The following is a 16,910-nucleotide window of genomic DNA, read 5'->3' on the forward strand; positions in this document are numbered from 1 at the left end:
GAACTGGGAGGAAACTGGATTCCCCAGAAGAACCCCATGGAGACAACATGCTAACTCCATGTAAATAATCTCCATTAGGCAGAAGTATTGTTTTTACACTTCCAGAAATTGAGTATTAAGTTATTGCTAATTTGCTTTGTGACAACATGAAAGGCAGAACAATTTCTGAAACTAATTAACATAAGAGAACAGCTGGAGACAGAGGAAGATAGGAGCAGAGGCCTGCAGCTAATTAGCTATAAATTATCATTACTTATGGCTCTCGCACCTGATGAACTAGGCAAATGGGACTGCAGCTCCAAATCCTGACCATACCTGAGCCCACCTGTCCATCACCTACTAACCCCAAACCCTCCAAGAGCCATAGCAACAAACCTCCCAGCCGGGGCAGTGCCAATACCAGGACCAAAGCAGCAGAGGCCACCCAACCCCTCTCCAGCTGAAGCCTCCATCTCCTCTGCCTGTCCTACCAGCCATGCCCCTTGTTACCTGGCTCCACCCACTAGCTGTGACACCCCCCTCCCCCAGCCATCGTCTTTTTGACTCCAAGAACTACCTGTCCTTGTCTGTTACATCATTACCTGTCTATGACTTAATTACTTCCTGTCTGTGTGAACACTATCTTGTGGCGAGTAGACTAACTGCACTCAACCATCTAACGTTCTTAGCACAACTTCATACCTCCCAACTTTTGAAGATGAGAAAGAGGGACACTTAAGCCATGCCCCCTGTGTGACATTAAGCCACACCGTACAGGATGCAGGGGACAGCATGGAGGGTTGCACAGGAGGCAAGGGAAAGCATGGAAGGGGACACACTGGAGGCAGGAACAGCATGGAGATGGACACACAGGAGGCAGATGACAGCATGACATCACAATACTATATACTGGTCATAATACTACTGCATACATGACCAGCCTCTATACTGCTGCATATATCACTGGAAATTGCACTTCTGCATACGTCACTGGTCTCCACACTACTGCACATATGACTGGACTGCATACATGACTAGAACCGATAATATTGCGTTCATAACTAAGCTCTATACTACTGCATATATGACTAGGCCCAATACCAATAGGATTCCCTGGATGAAACCCATGCAGACAAAATACAAACTCCATTACTATTATTATTATTTAGTATTTATATAGCGCCAACATATTACGCAGCACTGTACAGTGTATATATATATATATATATCTTGTCACTAACTGTCCCTCAAAGGAGCTCACAATCTAATCCCTACCATTGCCATATGTCTATATTATGTAGTGTAAGTACTGTAGTCTAGGGCCAATTTTTAGGGGCAGCCAATTAACTTATCCGTATGTTTTTGGAATGTGGGAGGAAACCGGAGTGCCCGGAGGAAACCCACGCAGACACGGAGAGAACATACAAACTCTTTGCAGATAGTGCCCTGGCTGGGATTCGAACCAGGGACCCAGCGCTGCAAGGCGAGAGAGCTAACCACTACGCCACCGTGCTGCCTCCATGTAAATAATGTCCATGAAGCAGAACTATTTTTCCCACTTCCTGAAATTCAATGTTGTGATATAAACATATACATGTGATTGCTAGTTTGCCTTGTGTTTCCTTGTGTTTGTTCTTGTGTGATTGCTAGGTATTGCTAGATTGCCTTGTGACAACATGGATGGCAGAGAAACTTCTGACACTGACTAGCAGAGAAATGTCACACAGCATGAATTTTCAGCACGCTGCATCATCACACCATAATAACAGAGCTCTGTGTAATACAAGCAGCACAAATGAGGAGAGGTTGATTGGCTGCAGGTCATCCCAATAAACTCAAAACTAAGCAGACTGCAGCAAAGCAGGGCAGTTCACATGGGAAGCTCCACAGAGGATATGCACAGCACAGTCTTGCAGCATCTGTACAGCAAGGAGCTGCTTCTGTTATCTCACCACTCCAGTAGATCTGCCTGCAGGCAAGTCCATGTCCAGTCAGAGAAGTGCAGCTGATTGTTGAAAGATGGTCCGTAACCAGTAAGGGCAAGTTGCATGATGCCAGCGGGGAACCAGTGTTCAAACAGCAGTCATCTGAGATGCCCCAACGAGCACATTGCGCTGTTCATAACCCACAGTTTGGCAATGGCGCTATACTGGCAAATGTTCAAAGCGCACTCAGGGGTACTGGAGAAGTTACCGAGCAGTCATCCGAGTTGGGTGGCCACGGGAAGAGAGACCAGCGTGTAAATGAGCTGGCGGGCCGCATGGAGGGATGGCTTCTCATGTCAGAGCACAAAGCATCTACATGTTTCACCGAACTTTCAGCTTCATCGGGGGGGGGGGGGGGGGCGTGTCTCTCCCTCTAGGTGTTGCATGGAGATTTTGGGGGCCCTGCCTGCCATGTGCAGCAGGATGTGAGTTTTTAAAATTTCTTGTTTGCAGCTTCCAGTATGTGGTATCAGGTAAGTGGTTAGATGGGGGGGGGGGGGCAATGTGACAGGTATACCTGCATGCGGTGCCCCCTGGTGGTATGTCTGACCGAAGCCTCTCACCTGAATGGTGCTGAATGGGGGCTATACCTCCCCCAACGTAGAGAGAGACCAGACTGTGTGGCCTAAGTGGGCCCGACTTCACCTTAGGGGTATAGGCCACCCCTCAGCCTCTCTGGCAACCTCCGGACCTTTCCGCCATCCACTTCCGGCTTGCTTCTCAGATAAGATGTCGCTGTTACCTCCAGGTAAAGAAAAAAGCTTCACATAGCGTAAAAGTGCTTTAAGGGATTATTCCCACGTTTATTAAAAAATGTTTTTAAAAACAGGCAAAGCCTAAAATATAAATGGTGGCAGGAGGCTGAGCAGGACCGGGGGATACCAAGCAGCTATATGCGCTAAATGGATCAGCTAACAAAGAGTAACCCCTGCTCGCAAACCCACGGAGACCGCCGCTGGATCAAACAGTGTAAGCGCGTCGACCAATCACCATGTCCGGTGACGTCAGACGTTGCGCCGCTCCGTAGCTCTGCCCTACATGTTTTGGCGCTATGGCAACTCTTCAGGGGCTACGGAGCTAGGAGAGCGGTGTGTTTTAAAGGCTGGTGTGCGCACATAGAGCTTGCTGGGATACCTGCTCCACAGTGCCGTTCACATCAAAATACATATATAAAAACAACATCATGAAGGCATCATTATCAACAATGCGATGTAATCGGATATATACAAAAATTATTGATACTATAACCTTTACATATTCCACACCAGTGACTGCACTCTGCAATAATATTAACAACCACAAGATGGCATTTAGCAGTTTAAGTTAGAAAATGCCTAGAGTCATAGAGTCCAAGGATGTAACGTTCTCCCCTAATGTTTTTCTCAAACCCCTTTCAAGGCCTTGGGGAAACAAGGGGGTTATCCCAGATTGTAGTTAAAGCGGGATTGTCAGCCACAAAACCAAATTCCATTTAAACACTGCAGTGTGTTTAAAATGCTGCCAGAAATCTCTATCTGCAGTACAAGCTCTCCAATCTATTCAGGGATCTCTCTGCTGTTATTATATTCTCTCAGTCCCCCAGACTCTTTTCTGTGCCATTGCCAATGACCCTCCCACCTTCCTCACCATTTGGCTGGGCAGACAGCTGCCTAGCTGAAACATTATCCTCTGCTCACTTGTGTTTACAAGCAAGTATAAGTTGACTCAGCGATTGGAGGAGAAAAGAAAACAGCTAAGGGCACAAATGACATCAGGATTTAGCCTCAAACTGTGGGCAAAAGGCATGGTTCCCACCAGGAACAGAATTCTCATCCTTTACTATATAACATTCGCTGAAATCAAAACGTGGACAGTACAATACATGTGTTATGTAAGTAGATCAAGTATTTATCTACTTATAAAGGTGTTTTTTTTCCCCTGGCATAGTATGGCTGATCCTCCTGCTTTAAGGCCCAGCAGAGCAAAAATCATGTGCTGCATTGACAACTTATACCAGACTTCCATTGAGGCCCTTGAAGAGTGTCAAGTTTAGGCCCAACTGCAGTTCTATGCAAACGTGGGATCCAGAGTTAGGCCCGAAGCCGACGATCACACAATGCATTTTCAATCTGAGCCCATCGGCGAAGACCCAGATACTAATCCCATATACGAGATAAGTGGGAAGCAAAATAGCAGTGCGGGTCTGGTAGCACCAAGCCTTCTGCCTCTTTAGGTTTGTACAGCAGACTGGTGGCCAGCTGAGGCCTCTGCCCCCTCCTCACATATCCCAACCACATCCTATGAACTGCTTTTCCAGAAAGACTCCAGAATCTGTATAGGCAGGCAGGCATTACATTCGTTTTAACTATATTTATGCAACCAGACCAAGAATGGAACATCACATTCCACCTTGCTAGGTCTGATGCAAATGCCTTCAGGAGACCTAAAAGGTTTTCCTTAAAAATAAGATTTGAGATATTTAGTAATCTTAAGGTGAAGTTATATAATTCTCTCTTCTCTCCAACTAAAGGAGAAAGCAGGCCGGATTTACATCACAGGAGCCTATAACGTTGAGGAAGGAAGGGTTGTTTGACCTCTGTACTTGACAGAGGGAGCGATCTTGGCAATACCGATGTGAAGTATAGGCAAAGTATGTTAGTTGGTGCTGCTCCTTTAAAAGCTACTCTAGGTGGTGAAGATATCTGTAAAGGACAAGGGGGGAAAAGGAAGGGGAGGGGGTGAGTGCACTCAATAGACAATTTGAGAAAACTGGTTAGCCATCCATGGAATAATCTCACCTGAGATTCTTGTCGATTAGCTCGTATGGGTTGGTCGGCTGAAGAGCTTTTGTCCCATTAAGAGCCGGGGACCAGGTCTTTCCAGCGATCTTCCTCCACAAGATGTACTGGCACATATACTCCTCCGTCTACTGAACTTCAGTCCTGGATCAGATGTATTTCCACTCCTCGCAAATGCTACCTACCGCTATAGGCAGCCACATTTATGCATAGGAGTGTCTGCACAGAGGTGTCTTGGATGTGCAGGAGGGATCAGGTTTGTGCCTAGATGACTCCACGCTGCTCTGTATGCTTTACACTTGTAAGCCACAGGCTGCAGTAGCTCTTGGAGCCAGGAGCTGGCTCGGTTTGTGTGAGGGGTAATGGCTGGGAGAAACTCCACTCTGCTCTGCGTGTCTCACACAAGCAAGCAGCAGGCAGCTGGACGGAGGTTTGTGAGCTGACAAGCAGGTGTGTGGTAGAAAGGCGGCTGCCGTGTAGTGTAGTTAAAAGTATTAATTCTAATAAACAGCGACGCGTTTCCGAGAGCTCAACTGCCTTTCATCAGGCTAAACAATTTTTAGCCTGATGAAAGAGAGTTGAGCTCTCTGAAACGCGTTGCTGTTTATTAGATATATATTTTTATTAAATAACTATGCTGTGTTCCATTTTTTCTTTCTCTGAAAGAGTTAAATATCAGGTATGTAAGTGGCTGACTCAGTCTTGATTCCCCTTTCTATCTCTTTCTTGCTCCCAGAAGCCATTTTCTGCTAGAAAAGTGTTTTATAGTTGGAATTTCTTATCAGTGAGGGTTACACTGTAGTCACTTCCTGTCTGAGTCAGGACTGAGTCAGCCACTTACATACCTGATATTTAACTTTTTCGGGTTGAGAAAGAAAAAAAAAGGAACACAGCATAGTTATTTGTGTGCTAGGCACTGTATATTCACATGTCCATCTCATCATGTCACATGTCACTTCGGGTATCCTTTAAGTGGTAGCTATTATTGCCACAGACTGAAGGGAGGTCTCATCAGTGGAATTCCAAGAGCTGGGCAAGTCACCTTTCATATATGCTCTGCTTGGGACTTGCATAGGAAAAAGAGGGAGGGAGGCACTCAAGGAGTAGCGTGAGCCGCATTTCCATCATCAGGCGCCTGTATGCACTAGCCTACAGTGCCTTATGGTAAATCCAGCCCTGGGAGAAAGACTGATGGTGCTGTGAGCTCTGAAGTGGAGGAAACAAGAGATTAAGAATCTCCGATTGGGATGTATTAATTTTAAAATTACTTACTTTACCAAAATCCTCTATAATGCTTAAGATATTAGGAAGCGATATAATTCCTATATCTGTATAGAGCTTTTCTCCTGTGGGACTCAAAGCACTTGCGATGCAGTCACTAAAGCGCTCTTAGTGGGCAGTAGCAGTGTTAGGGAGTCTTGCCCAAAGAACGCCTTACTGAATAGGTGCTGGCTTACTGAATAGGAAGAGCTGAAATTTGAACCCGGGTCTCCTATGTCAGAGGCAGAGCCCTTAACCATTACACTATCAAGCCACAGATCTGTCGGGTTGCTCTGAAACGTACTCGCAAGGTGCCATGTATTGACATATATGGATAGCTGGCAGCATGGCTATGTACTATGCCCAGAGCTTGCAGCTACATGCCAGCCTCCTGCCATGCCCTAACTGACATTAGTTGTCCGGTCTGAGCATGGCACATGTACAGAGGCATATCACCAGGTAGAGGAGACACCAGATAAGGGGTCACATTGATGAATGGTTGGTTAGCTTACTTGGTTACTGCAGTAAATGTAACTAAGGATCCCTGGTTTTGCACAGAAGTATTAGACAGTGTTTTCCTGAATGAAGCATTCCCTGGTGGGGATGTACACAGTGACTTCCTATGTGACATTATGCAGCTTGTACTGGAGTAGAACTGTTTATGATTGAAAGATCCTTATACCAGCAGGTGAGGGGTACCTCCATGGGGGAGGCCTGTGCTCCAGCTTATGCCTGTATACACCATACATGACAAACACAGAGGGGCAATGAGACACAAATAATTTCAAGTTGATGCAAATTTACAGTTTGGAAATGGACCAGTCATATCCTGCTTCATTTTCTAGCTGCAAAAATGTAATTGCAAAAAAGATATTTAATAAAGTAAATGAGATTGATGCAGGTAATAGTACATCTTACATTACATGCAGAGGCACAAAACACGTCACACTGCGGGAACAATATACTCCACCCCAGAATTCCTGCATCTCACCTCCAGCCCAAACACCTGTATCCAATCATCTCCTAATTTACATTTGGGGTGCAGCACTGAGGCATTGGGGTGTCTATAGCAGTGATTGTAACACATATAACAATAACCTGTCCCCCTCTCCACCCCAGAATTCCTGTATCTCACCTCCAGCCCAAACACCTGCATCCAATCATCTCCTAATTTACATGTGGGGTGCAGCTGCATTATTTGTGCTGGAGTATAATATGACCTGGGGATACATCTGACTTCTAATACCTTATTTGTTGCTGCTATCATAGTTATAGTATTATCATGTAAAAAAAATTGCTGTCACTCAGGCTGGCAGTCACTTACTCTAGATCAGCCCCGGGATTCAGATCCAAAAAAGTGAGCACAGCATACAATGTATTCTCACATAACCGAGCATACAATACAAGCGCTGGTATCACAATACTCTGCAGTCTCTCTAAGAAATGTAAATTCTCTGCATAGCACACAGAAAACTAACATATTAAATATTTCATATGTCACAAGGTGGAATAGGACAGTAGATCTAATCCTTATAGATTGGTATGGCTGGATAGTGTACTGGTTATGGTTAAGGGCACTGCCTTTGACATGGGCGACCAGGGTTTGAATCCTGACCGGGGTCAGTACCTATTCAGTAAGGAGGTCAAGGCAAGACTACCTGATGCTGCAGGGTGGCCTCTTGAGTGCCCTTAGTGGCTGCAGCTCTTGAGTGCTTTGAGTCTGACAGGAGAAAAGCACTATACAATTGTTCAGATTGTTATTATTGTAGTATAAAAGCCATTGTTTAGGCCAAAAGATACAAGTAGGATCAACCCTACTATCTAACCAATGTGATGAGGTTTTTAGGAAAGTTTCAGATCTGGCTGCCAATTTAGCATTGATTTTTTTTTTCCCGATACCATACCAATTTACACGTTTAATGACATTTGTGACTGATAAGACTCTAGACCACAAATTAGAAGCAATATGTGTCTAGACCGCATTCAGGATGTGCTGTGTCAGCCTGTGCTCTGGGTGTCGAAGTGATGCTGGCTTATGACCTAGTAAAATCGACCAGGGATCCTTAGCTATAGGTTTTTGGAGGGTTCCTGAGATAAGTTAGATGATTTTGTTCCAAAAGTTAGATATTTTGTAGCACAACCACCATATATGGACCAGAGAGTCCCGGGTATTGCAAACCTTAAAGCAGCGGTTAGACACAGAGCTGTCAAAGTTGTGTAATTTTTGAGTGGTAAGGTAGGAACGATGGAGGAGTCGAAGAGACACTTCGTAAGATCTCTCGTAAGGTTCCATTATGGAATAACCTGACCTTGCACCAATTCTACAGGATTCCTGATCCTATAGTGTGGATCTCAAAGGGGATATCACTAGGGATGCTCAAATCCGAATTCGGGTGAAACCCGCATAGTTGCTATCCGGATTTCACCCTGTTAATTACAATCACCTGTGCGGGCTGGGCGGGGGGGTCAATCTTACCTGACGTCTTCTTTGGTCTGTCCCTCGGCGCCTCCTTCGATGCGGTCCACGCACGTCACGTGAGTACAAACACTTCCTCCTTCAACCCAGAAGGAGGAAGTGTTTGTACTCACGTGACCGCCGCGTGGAACGCATGGTGGGAGGTGCCGAGGGACGGACCGAACAAGACGTCAGATAGGGAAGATTGACCGCCCAGCCCACACAGGTGATTGTAACCGAACAAGACGTCAGATAGGCAAGATTGACACCCCCCCATGCCCTGCCCGCACAGGTGATTGTAATTAACAGGGTGAAATCCGGATAGCAACTATCTGGGTTTCACCCGAATTTAGATTTGAGCAACTCTGGATATCACACGTTGAGCATATAATTACTGCAGGAACCTTCACACAATTTGATTACTCCCTTAATTACCCAACTCGCAATTTTTCAGTTATCTCCAACTCAGACACCAAGCGATTTGGCAACACTCCAGTACGAATAAGTATGTCTGACATGGAAGAGATTCTATATAAAGAACAACTTAAAAAAACATTTTCTGAACTATACCAAAATATATTAATAACTGAACCCCATGGGCCTGATTCACAAAGTGGTGCAAAGTGTTTGCACGCCTGTGAAAAGCCTTTTATCACGCCTAAACTCAGTTTAGGCGTGATAAAATGAAACTCGCGCGCAATCGCCCGGCGCACGGTGCAGTTCGCACGATGTGCCCATTAAACCCTATGGGCGCTGCACGCAAAACTTTGCGCGCGGGACTTTGCGCGCGATAAAGAGCAAAAGCGGTGCTAACTCAGCAGTGCACAGCTTATCACGCCTAAAGTCTTTTAGGCGTGATAACTCAGTTATCACCGCTTTGTGAATCAAGCCCCATGTCTCCATCTACAAACAACCCTGGCTTACGCTATTACCAAATTTGGATGATGAAGAGTGGGAGAATGCTTGGATTAAACCTTTCAACTTCCTCATAGCAACTCGTGACAGGATAATACAGTTTAAAATACTCCATAGAGCTTATTTAACACCAGCCAAACTCACTAAATTCGACCCAAATAACCCAGTGCCATGTTGGAGATGTGGTGCATTGGATGCCGATCTAGGTCATATATTATGGTTATGTCCTAAAATAGTTCCCCTCTGGAAAATCATATGCAAGTATATTACAAAAATTACCAAAATAAATGTCCCTGTCGACCCTCTGATATGGCTCTTGGGTGTGGTGACTGGAATAGCACATACACGCACACAGCAAGCGTTAGTGAGTTTATTATTATACTATTATCGTAAAGCAATAATCCTTAACTGGAAAAGGAGGATCCACCTTCTATATTATTCTGGAAGAAACTGGTTAATGAATCTGTTCATCTATACAAAGTGTCCTACATATCTAGGGGTTGTCCTAAAAAATTTGATAAAATATGGAAACCATGGACCAGTAACAAGACTACAACGTAGTATTTTAACTTCAAATAAGGATACGTGTAATATATCTCTGCCAATATATTTTGTAATCTAAAATTTTGTATTACTGAAATCTGGTGTAAAGCTCAATACATTGTAACCACCAATACCTTATAAGCATATAATGCTGATTGTTCTGTGTGGAAGGGGGGTGGGGGAAGGAAGGGAAATGGGTACAGATAGCATTTTCATTGTTAGCATAGTGGGCATGTGTATGTTTTGTTTTAGCTCACCTGCGAGTCAGCAAATATGTTTGTCTATTGTTTATATTCTAAAGCAATAAAATGAATTTACTAAAAAAAGAGACATTTCGATATGGGAGCTATAAAGGCTCCCTTGAAATAAAACGTTAATGCTAACCTGAACTCAGAACTTCCTCTCTGCTAAAAAAAGATACACAACAGCATAATAACATTTCAAGGAAAACATTTCTTTAATACAGCTGATACAAATCCTGCTATAAATCTGCAGTGTGTCTACTTCCCGCTTTCATGGAAGCAGACATATTGTTAACATCCTGTGTTTACAAATTAGCCGCTCTGCCTTGGCAGAGTAGATTCCTGAGTTAACAAAGCTGAGAGGAGGTGTGTAGTCCAGAGGAGTCCAAAGACTTCCTACGGATACAGGAATAAACACAGAGAGAGACCAGGAGCTCCTTGTGGTGTGGTATATTAATATTAAGTTCTGGATAAATACAAAGTGATGAGGTACACACAAAGGTGGGTTGCAAGACCAGCAACCACAGTATAAAAACAAGTGAGGAAATCCCATCCCCACTCGCGCTCTTTGTCTTCACACGTATCGGTAGCACTCCAAAAAAAACGATTGTTTGGGTACACAAAACAAACAATTGACAACAACCTCTAATAGCTAGGAGGCTGTAAACAGTATCACTGGGAGGGAGAAGGCGCCCCAAAAAATAACCATGGATGTAATAAATATAAGATGGCTTACCTCTAAGAAAAAGGGGCAACGCCAATATAGGAAAGACATTTTAATAATCAGACACAACAATGATAACTCGTTTCGTGGAACACAGTCCGCTTCCTCAGATCAAATAAAGCAGTGTCTGGGTAGTCAAGGTGCAGTGCTTGGAGCACCTTTTAGGCGCTCCTAGCACACAAGTGATTCCCCCATTTTCTGCCCACCAACAGAGATTTCTGTTGGTGGGCTTTGATCGCTCCCAGGATGATTTTTTTTTCTTTAATATTTCTTTTTTTTAATCAATCATTTTTACTATTTTTTTTTAAACCCCGCACTTTTTCCCCCCACCAGCCAATCAGTGCGATCGGCTGTCAGATTGCTTCCCTGCCTCCAGAGGGGACAGCCATGTCAGACGGTTGTCCCCAGTACAGCGCTGCCGTAGATCGCAGCGCTGTACGGTGTAAATAGATGGCAGTTCCGCCGTCTAACAGTCTCCTAGTGGCAGAGCTCCGTCATTCAAGCGGAGATGCGTGCACATTGGTGCGCCTTGATCTCCTGCAAATCCCCGCCCCAGGACTTGACGCCAATTGGAGTTAGGCAGACCTGGGGCTGCCGCCGTGCTCACACCTGTCAGCGTGAGGCGGTCATTTAAAGGTTAACATGCCCTACTAATTTGGTGATTCTAGCAAGTAATGGGGGCTTTGCTATTCACCCCTAAAGTTGTCGACCATTGACACGTGCATATAATACATACTTTTTGGCGACTATTTTGCCATTGATTCCCCTCTGCTATGCCACTGTCTTGGTTTCTGGACACTTTTTACACCTATTTTATGGCTGCAGAGATGTTTTAGAAGTTCACCTGCCATTAAAGTCAAGGGGGCTCACTGAGAATGTGCGGTATGCAAATTGTGGGAGTAAAAATGTGCAAATGGTCCACTAACGTTCTCCCATGATGTTTGTCCAGCTTTAGGGCCCGTTTCCACTAGAGCGAATCTGCATGCGTTTCCTGCATGCAGATTCGCATAGACAATACAAGTGGATGGGACTGTTTCCACTTGTCAGGATTTCTGAGCGTTTTTTCTGTGCAGAAAAAATCTGCACGGCAGAGCCATCAGAATTCGCATACCACATACCGCTATGCAATTTTCATACAATGTATTTAAATAGGGAATTCGCATGCGGTTTTGGTATGCGAATCTTCATGCGAATTCGCATGGAATCAATGGAAAAGCACACAGGCACTGCCATGGTTAAATTCGCATACATCGGCATCCATTCGAATTCGCATGAAAATTCGCATACAACCGCATGCAAATTTTTACCGCGGCGATTCTGACCGCACAAATGGAAACGTCAGTGTTAGACAAATCCTTCTGATTCAGACCATAATGCATTGCAACAGGCACATCCTTCTGATTCAGACCATAATGCATTGCAACAGGCAGATCCTTCTGATTCAGACCATAATGCATTGCAATAGGCTGAGCCTTCTGATTCAGACCATAATGCATTGCAACAGGCCGAGCCTTCTGATTCAGACCATAATGCATTGCAGTAGGCAGATCCTTCTGATTCGGACCATAATGCATTGCAGTAGGCCGAGCCTTCTGATTCAGACTATAATGCATTGCATTAGGCTGAGCCTTCTGATCGAGACCATAATGCATTGCAACAGGCTGAGCCTTCTGATTCACCCATAATGCATTGCAACAGGCTGAGCCTTCTGATTCACCCATAATGCACTGCAACAGGCTGAGCCTTCTGATTCACCCATAATGCATTGCAACAGGCTGAGCCTTCTGATTCTCCCATAATGCATTGCAACAGGATGAGCCTTCTGATTCAGACCATAATGCATTGCAACAGGCAGAGCCTTCTGATTCAGACCATAATGCATTGCAGCAGGCTGAGCCCTCTGATTCAGACCATAATGCATTGCAACAGGCTGAGCCTTCTGATTCACCCATAATGCATTGCAACAGGCTGAGCCTTCTGATTCAGACCATAATGCATTGCAACAGGATGAGCCTTCTGATTCAGATCATAATGCATTGCAACAGGCAGAGCCTTCTGATTCAGACCATAATGCATTGCAATAGGCTTGGCCTTCTGATTCAGACCCTGGGAAATGCTTCTTTCTCATACATTATTTAGATGCACAGGTTTTAGATGAATGGCATCAGATTTGAAGGCTAACTTGAAGTGAAAATACATGGATAATAAATTGTATGTGCAGTAACACAAAACTTTCCTGGAGTCTCACATTCTTATTTTTATTTTAACAGGATAAATTGTGATTGAATTGTGTACAGCAGCCATATCAATGTGACTTTCTTTCTGGGTCATTCAGCTCCCAAGAAAAACAAATAATTAACTTTTCAGCACTTGATATCAGAAGTGTTTATTCAGCCTGATAAAAATGCATTGGCTTTATACTCTCTTCAGGAGAGCCCTGGCGACATGTGACTGCAGATCGTGCTTCCTTTGTATGAATAAAGAACCAGGCTTATTACCCCTTGCAATGGTAAAAGCTTAAAAAAATTATCATCATAAGTGAATGAGAGAGGGATAAGCTTAACTGAACAAGCCTGTTATTGGCTGATGCACTCCTCACTCCATCCTCCCTACTTCTGGCTATGCTGGGGAGATGGAGAGCTGTATGCTGTGGCCAGTTCAGGTTCACTGAAGGTGAAGCTATGTTTCACTGACCCTTACTTACCACCAGTGTGAGATCTCTCATGTCTGAGAAGATGGGATTTCTGTGCAAAACATTTACCACACTCAGCACACGAATAGAGCTTCTCACCAGTGTGAACTCTCTCATGTCTGACAAGACATGATTTATGTGTAAAACATTTCCCACACTCAGCACATGAATAGGGCTTCTTACCAGTATGATATCTTTCATGACTGACAAGCTGTGATTTATATGCAAAACATTTCCCACACTCAGTACATAAATATGGGTTCTCACCAGTATGAAATCTCTCATGACTGACAAGCTGTGATTTCTGTGCAAAACTTTTCCCACACTCAGTACATAAATATGGGTCCTCACCAGTATGAAATCTCTCATGTCTGACAAGCTGTGATTTCTGTGCAAAACATTTCCCACACTCAGTACATGAATATGGCTTCACACCAGTGTGAGATCTCTCATGACTGACAAGCTGTGATTTATATGAAAAACTTTTCTCACACTCAGTACATGAATATAGGTTCTCACCAGTATGAAATCTCTCATGTGTGACAAGCTCTGATTTCTGTACAAAACATTTCCCACACTCACTACATGAATAGGGCTTCTCACCAGTGTGATATCTCTCATGTATAGCAAGGCTTTTTTTTTCTCTGAAACATTTCCCACACTCAGCACATGGATATGGCTTCTCACCAGTGTGAGATCTTTCATGTATGACAAGATGAGATTTAAGTGCAAAACATTTCCCACACTCAGTACAAGAAAAGGGCTTTTCACCAATATGAAATCTCTCGTGTCTCACAAGATGCGATTTATGTGCAAAACATTTCTTACACTCAGCACATGAATAGGGCTTCTCACCAGTGTGAGATCGTTCATGTCTGATAAGTTTTGATTTCCACACAAAATATTTCCCACACTTGGAACAGGAATATGACCCTCCAGCAGGGGGAGAGCTGTGCCGGGTGTGAGGTCTCTCAGGGCTAGACAAGTAATGGGAGTTGGGGGGAATATTTGGGGTCACCAGGATATCTGCAGTAGACTCTTGTCCAGTGACATCATCATCCGTTGTACAGTCTGTGGATACAGAGAGACGAGTCTCTGAGAGGTTCCTGATGCCGGGACTCTGCGCTGCAAATAGAAAAACATCATCACTTCCTGTTAAAGAATTTTGAGGTGAGGAGCAATTATCATTAGGCAGGGTCAGTGAGCTGCTGATAATTCCTAGTTGATTCAGTTTGAAAATGGACCAGATGAAGCAGCTGCATAGCCTTGCATTAAATTAGCATACAATCTGTGTTACTTGCATCTCATTGACCCTCCCTACACATAAAGCATTGCAGATGGAAAACCAGTAAATTGTGGAGCATGATAAGACAATGGAAGCAAATTTTACACATGTGAAAACAGATATATATATATATATCTATATATATATATACTGTATATATATATATATATATATATATATACACACACAGGGGTTGGACAAAATAATGGAAACACCTAACATTTTGGCATCATAATCTTTGAACATGTTTTAAGCAATCAAAACTTGACATATGTTAATTTTTTTTTATTATTATTTTTGTTATTTGATATGTTTAATTAAAATAATTGTTTTTTTTACAGATGTTTAAACAAAAGTTTGTTATAATTTATAAAAATGGCAGATCTCTCAGACTTTCAAAGAGGCCAAATTGTTGGTGCTCATATGGCAAGCGCTACTATAACAGAAACTGCCTGAATGCTTGGCATTTCAAGAGGCACTGTCTCAAAAGTAATGACTGCCTTTGAAAGAGAAGGAAAAACATCCTCAGCAAAGCACAGTTGTGGCCGAAAGTTGAAGTTGTCTGAGAGAGACTCTAAATCAAATTGTTAGAAAAGCTCGCAAGACCATGGCTCCTAAAATAAGGTGACTTGGAGGCTTATCGGCCATCCAATTCTATTATTATAATCATATCGGATAAAAATTGGTGCTGCCAAAAGCCTGCCCAATTGACAGTGCGACCAATTTCAGCCAACAAACTCGATCTGGTGCACAGCGACATCGGGACCAGTGACAGAACCCCCGGCACTGTCTCCCCTAATGTACATTATGCCCACCGGTGTCCGTGCCATTACACTTTACCTGTCAGTGTCCGCTGCAGGCTCCGTCTCCGCACTGACTCGCATATGCGCACTCCACCCACGTTACACCACTGAGGTGCATGTATGGGAGGCAGTAAAGATGGAGCCGGCGGCAGACAGACAGGTAATGTGTAATTGCAAGGGGTCACATTGTACATTAGGAGGGAGAAAGCCAGGGCTGCAAGGTGGTGGTTGCAGCAATGCAAGGCCGGTTCCCAAGAGATTTCATGCTGAAATTGATTGGGAATCGGCCTGCAGTGTATAGTGGGCAGCTAACAGATATCTCTCTGATCAGATTCGATCAGAGAGATCTGTTTCCTGGTTGATCTGCCCATACATCTCCTGATGTATGGACACCTTAAATGATAGGAGCTGTGAGGTAGCGGGATAAACCATTTATGTCATGGAGATCCAAACCACTAATAGTTTTGTACCCCCTTCTCTCTCTCTATCTATCTATCTATCTATCTATCTATCTATCTATCTATCTATCTATCTATCTATCTATCTATCTATCTATCTATCTATATATATATATACACACACACACATACATACACACACATATATATATATATATATATTGGGGTGCCCACACTTTTCTGAGAGCTACTTTGAAAGTTTCCAAGTGATCTTCCATAACCCCCCCCCCCCCCCCAAAAAAAAAAGACATAATTAGGCATATCCCCTTGCTCAAAAGTTATTAGTGTACACATCCCTGACCTACAGCCCCGTCATAGTGTTACAAACACCTAACCTACATGCTGACACATTGCCCACTGATAGCTCCCTGCTCCAGTTGTCCACCCCAACCTGTGCAGACGCAGCAGTGGATGGAGCTTAGTAGAGCCCTTGGTCAGTCATCACCCGAAACACAGGTAGCAGATGCTGGAACAGACTGCAGGGTGGCATCCTGGCCCCCAGAGACTGGTGCCATGCAGAACACTGGGGGCACAGAGAAGTCATTGCCCCTGGGCCCAGAGGCAGCAGCCAGGGCAGGAGGAAGAGAGTATGGTGTTACTTCTGGCTGTCATGGCTGCAACACATCAGCAGGAGTTGTAGGAAAGGAAGGGTCGCGGACACACTCGCAGCCCTAATTCGCCGCCTGTAAACTGACAGGAGGGGCCACAGAGACTGACACTGTGCTCTCACAAATTGTGACAGTGCAGCGCCGGCCAATCACAAAGCAAGAGCACAGTGTCCACTTCTGTGGC

At 44.2% G+C, this 16,910-nt stretch overlaps 2 protein-coding genes across 2 annotated transcripts in view; one reads left to right on the forward strand and one right to left on the reverse strand.

Moving 5' to 3' along the window:
- Nucleotides 1–16,910, forward strand: part of LOC137535386 (zinc finger protein 585A-like) — a 764,031-nt gene that overhangs the window by 196,611 nt on the left and 550,510 nt on the right. The window lies entirely within an intron of this gene.
- LOC137535849 (uncharacterized) overlaps nucleotides 1–16,910 on the reverse strand; it is a 349,356-nt gene that overhangs the window by 68,906 nt on the left and 263,540 nt on the right. The window contains 1 exon segment of the mRNA XM_068257733.1: nucleotides 13,580–14,522. Coding sequence (XP_068113834.1) covers nucleotides 13,580–14,522 — 943 coding nt within the window.

The sequence above is a fragment of the Hyperolius riggenbachi genome, chromosome 10, assembly GCF_040937935.1.
Source record: "Hyperolius riggenbachi isolate aHypRig1 chromosome 10, aHypRig1.pri, whole genome shotgun sequence".
In the NCBI taxonomy this organism is placed as follows: domain Eukaryota; kingdom Metazoa; phylum Chordata; class Amphibia; order Anura; family Hyperoliidae; genus Hyperolius; species Hyperolius riggenbachi.